Source organism: Orycteropus afer, unplaced genomic scaffold, assembly GCF_000298275.1.
Source record: "Orycteropus afer afer isolate SDZICR_OR568_19922 unplaced genomic scaffold, OryAfe1.0 scaffold00622, whole genome shotgun sequence".
Taxonomy (NCBI): Eukaryota; Metazoa; Chordata; class Mammalia; order Tubulidentata; family Orycteropodidae; genus Orycteropus; species Orycteropus afer.
This window is the reverse complement of record NW_006922209.1, coordinates 818193-823117: the sequence shown is the minus strand read 5'-3', so window position 1 is coordinate 823117 and position 4925 is coordinate 818193. Positions and strand designations below refer to the sequence as shown.

General features: G+C 54.5%; 1 protein-coding gene across 1 annotated transcript in view; it reads left to right on the top strand.

Moving 5' to 3' along the window:
* The first annotated feature begins 1421 nt into the window (after positions 1-1421).
* The window catches only part of STX3 (syntaxin 3), a 60601-nt gene continuing 57097 nt past the window's right edge, over positions 1422-4925 (top strand). The window contains exons 1-2 of the mRNA XM_042783062.1: positions 1422-1617; positions 2008-2477. Of these exons, the coding sequence (XP_042638996.1) occupies positions 1422-1617; positions 2008-2477 (666 nt within the window). The remainder of the gene's footprint in view (positions 1618-2007; positions 2478-4925) is intronic.

The window sequence follows — 4925 nt, the reverse complement described above, 5'->3', positions numbered from 1 at the left end:
TACATTGCTCAATCTTCCCTCAGAGGAGTGACTGGTGGGTTTGAACCGCCAGCCTCCTGTCTAGCAGTCAAATGCCTTAGGCACTAGCCTATCAGAGCTCCCTAAAAGTCTGATGTTCTCCCAACTGAGCTATCTGGGCTCACGCCACCTCCCTAATAACAAAAACTCATGAAGGGAAGCAGATGGGATATGATTTCTGATGTACTCTCACTTTTTTTTATTTGTGACCACCAGGGGGTGCGGAAGCCTTCCCTTTCCTAACGACGGGATACTCCACCTAGCTAATGCCTGGGTAGAAGGAAGTGTGCAGGACAAAGGAGGGAGGATTAGGGCTGAGAATAGTAAGGCCAATTCAAACAACGTCACCTGTCCTACAAACTGTACCTTTATGGAAGGCGATGAGGTCAGCCTCGAGCACGCATTAAGATGGCCACAGAGGGCAAAGTCCTGTTAGAATGATAGGAAATACGTACAGCCTTTTAACCTGAATGCACAGAGCAGGTATTTACCTAATTTGAGAATTAAATCCTAGGTCTGTCAGTTCCATTTACTGAGCTCACTCTCCGCTGAATTTGCTATTTGTTGCCAAGAAGACAAATAGAGAAGGGAGGGAGGAGAGAGGGAGGAGAGGGGTTAACGACAGAGCAGCGCAAAGAACACCCCTCCTCCTATTCAGAATGTACAACCCACCTAGGAATAGTTACAACCAACAAAAACAAAAACAACCCAAAACTTGTCACCATTGAGTTGCTTCCAAGTCACGGTGACCCCATGTGTTGTTACAGAGTAGAACTGCTTTATGGGATTTTTTTTTTGGGGGAGGGAGAGGCTGGAATCTTTACAGCAGCAGATTGCCAAGCCTTTCTTCCGCGGTGACTTGGAAGAGGCATCTTTTCCGTTAGCAGCCGATAGGCTCACACAGTTTGCGTCACCAGGCTTCTTGGAACATCTACAACACACAGGAAACAGGGATGACTGCAGCCTTGCAATGCAAACATCTTTATGATTTCAACTGCTCTGTCATTAGCAGGAGCTCTGGTAGCGTAGTGCCTAACGCATTTGACCTCTAACCAGAGGGTTGGCGGTTCAAACCCGCTAGGCGGAAGGAAGATGGGGCAATCTCCTTCCGTTAAGATTTACGGCTTGGAAACCCAATGGGGGTCACTATGAGTCAGCATGGACTCACGGCAGTGAGTTTGAGTTTGCTATAATTAGCGAATTACATTTCTTCCTCCTCTCACACACAGGCTTCACGATAAACTACGAAGTGGGTTTTATCTCCGATATATAAGCACGAAAACAGAGCTGCCTAGAAAAACCGCGACTTTCCAAACGTTACACAAATGTTAGTGAAAGGGGTTCTGACTTCATCTCTGAATTGTTTCTATTTCTCGAGGGGCTCCGATTGCCAACAGCAAACGATGCAAATTCCTCGCCCAACCAAAGTCATCCGCCGCACATCCAGGTGCTTCCTCTCGGAACACCCGCTTTCGGCTCCAGCCCTGCGCAGCCCCCAGCCCCGACGCACATGCCCGGCGCCCCAGCGCTGCGCCATCGCTGTGCCGGTTACAGGGGATGCCCTTCCCCCGGGCAGGACTCGGTGCTCTGTCCCGGAGAGTGCCCTAACATTTTCCTCTCACTTATTGTAGGGCAATTACATTCTTAGAGGTACTTGTTTTCGGAACGCTGTTCCCACCTGGCAATGAGTCCGTCGAGGGTGGATCCCAGCACAGAGCCTGGCCCCGGCAGGAGACACGTAATGGCCCTGGAATGGGAAGGGATGAGCTTGAAGCCACACGGACCCGCCCGCTCCTCCTCCGCCGCGGGCGGGATCTAGCCCTGCCCCAGCGTCCATCCGGACTCCTACGGCCCCTGGCGGCGCCGGCTGGAAGGAGGTGGCGCTCGCGCCGCCGCGGGTAGCGGGCCCTTTAAGGAGACGCGCGGGCGCGGCCAGGTGAGGGGCGTGCCGCGCGGCTCAGCGCTGCGCCGTCGCCGGCCTGGGAGCAGGATTTGGAGCGCGCGGCGTGGGCGGGGGCCGGAGGGGGCGGTGCGGCGGAGCCTCGGTGGCCTCGGACGCGCCTCCTCGAGCGGCCGCCGCCCGCCTCCGCCTGCGGCTCCAGCTCCCTGGTCGCGGCCGGCCCGGCTGCCACTTCCGGCCGCTCTCCTGGGACGCGCTCCCCTGGGACGCCTCCCCTGCCTCCGGGCGCCCGGGCCCCAGAATGAAGGACCGGCTGGAGCAGCTGAAGGCGGTGAGTGCGGCGGACCCGGGCTGCCGGGGGTGGCGCTACGCTGGACTTGGGGTGCCTTCGGCTCCCCGGATGCGAGCTGGAGGGGGTCGTGCGCGGGGCCTGCGCTATCCCAGTCGCAGCCGCAGCGCGCGCGGGCTGCGCACCCTCCCCAGCAGTCAGGTGCCCGCCGATTCATCTCTCGGCGGCGATTTCCCTGAACGCCTGGGCCCTCCAGGCCGGACAGCGGGAGTGGGGTGGGGGTGGGCTGGGGTGTCCCTGCGCCCCGCGGGGCTCTCATTGAGGTCAGGCAGAGGATCACTTGGCCACCTGTCTGCTGCTGCCTGGCACTGTGCCCGGGCCGGCCTTCTCCTGTCCGCCTCCTTTCCCTCCCGGGTTGGCTGGGGGGCGCCGAGCACCGGTCCCCGGGGCAGTGGACCGCAGCGGAGCCCTGGGTGACCTCCTGAGCTTCGAGCCGGTCATGTGCCAGGAAGGGTCCAGTTCCTTGTCGTCTGGCTGTCTGTAATTATTAATTTCTCCCGCGTTCCTTGGGGACAGCTGTGGTCAAGGCAAAGGATTTGAAGGTAGACCGCCTCCAGCGGGTGCACAAAAGCTGTAAGACCCCTCTTCTGAGCCTCTAGTTCCTTGTCTGTCAAATGGGGATGATCTGGCTGTACCTGGATCAAATGACCTGAGACTGGACAGAGAGAAGTGTTACAGCCGGGGGTTTGAGTTGGCTATTCATTGACTCGTTTAATAAATAATTGAGCCCCTTTTAAGGGTTGGGCCTCATGGTAGAGGCCTGGGGATTAGTGCCACAGCTTCTGCCCCATTGGAACCTAGAATTGAGCCCCAGCTACTCAAAGTGTAGTCCGTTTACCCGGGAGCTTGCTGGAAATGCCGATTCTCAGGCCCCACTCTCAAAACAAAAAAACTGAACTCACTGCTGTCAAGTCTGTTCAACTCATAGCGACCCCTCCTTGGGTTTCTGAGGTGGTATCACTGTGGAAGTAGATAGCCCCATCTTCCTTCTGAGGAGTGGCTGGTGGGTTTGAATTGCCAGCCTTCTGGTTAGCAGTCAACTGCCTTAGGCACTGCACCACCAGAGCTCTGGAAGCCCCACTCCAGACCTGCAGAATCTGAATGTGCATTACTCATCACTCTGGTGGAAGGGATTCAGGAGCATTTTAAATTTTGGGAACCATTGGGCTGGATGGAGCTGGCTTTCAACCTGGTTCCACCTGCCAGCCCTTAACCTCTGAGCCTGAGGTTTGCCATGGGTCCAATGGTGCTTTGAGAACTAGAAACAGGACAGCATGCAGAAACCTGTGTGTAGTGTCTGGCATAGAACACTAATAGATGTTAATATATTACCTGGAAAAACTCTTAAAAAAAAAAAATACAGGTTACGTGCAAGTGTCACGGACTGTTGAGATGGGGTCACAGTAGGTTTTCTTTCTCTGTCGTCTTGAGTGAACCCTTCATGGTGCTTCTATCTGCTCAGGGCTGGGAAGGTGAGGCAAGGGGACATTTGAGCTTTGTGTGGGAATGAGGCTCCCTGCCTCATACTTCCTCATGGTCATCTTAGCTTCACAACAACACGGTTACGTAGACAGGGAAGAATTTATTATCGCTGTTGTTACAGGTGAGGAAACTGGAGCTCAGCCTGGTAGGTGATGTGCCCCGGGTCATAGGGCTGCTCTGAGCACAGCCAGGGGCTCCCAGTTGCCTTCCCAGCGCCCTTTCCCCTGAACAGGATGGTCTGGGGACGCGGGAGGGAAAGAAGGGCAAGGCTTTGCAGAGCTTCTGTCTCTTCACCGTCAGCAGTCATAGAACCTTGCAGAACCAAACGATGCCCTTCCTTTAGTTAGGAAACCCATTTCTGGAGCGTGTCTTCTTTCAACCGGTGCTTCAAACTGGTTCATTCCATTCAACCCTCTGCTGAGAATTTGCATTTCCACCTCTGAGTGCATCAGAATCTGCAGTTTAGGAAGATTCCCAGGTGATTCTTATGTAGACATAGGCTCACTTACAGATGCTCTGTAACTTAGCTTTGTGGTCCAAGGATAAACTCAATTTGCCAGGGAACCTGCGCAAGTCCTGTCACTTCCCCACGCCTCCCTCTCATCCTTTGTTTCCTCCCTTTGCCTCTTGGGGCTGTTGTGAAAGTGGGACTGTAGAGGGTGCTGTTCTCATGGGACTGTTGCTCCAAAATGGCGCCATGGCTACTGTGGCGTTTTGGAGCAGGGAGATGCATGGAGGTGGAGTTGGAAGAGGACAGAACACGTTCCAACGGTCCTAATTGGGAGTCTGCGGCTTAAGAGCTCAGTTCCTTTGGGTGTGTTACTTTCCCTGTCCACTTTTCAGGTCCTCCTTCGTGAAACGGAAGGAGCTGTGGTGGTGCTGTGGTTAAGGCATTAGGCTGCTAACCGGAAGGCAGGTGGTTTGAACCCACCAGCCACACCGTGGGAGGACCATAGAGCAATCTACTTCTGTAAAGATTTGCAGCCGTGGAAACCAGATGGGCATCATTTTGAGTTGGAATGGACTTGATGGCAGCTGTTCTTTCTAATTTTCATTGTGATTTGGGTGAATGTTTACAGAGCAAATTCGTTTTCCATACAGCAGATCATATACAGTTTGTTTCCTGACATTGACTGTAGTTTGCCACAATGTAACAGCTCTCTTCCCACTTTCTCC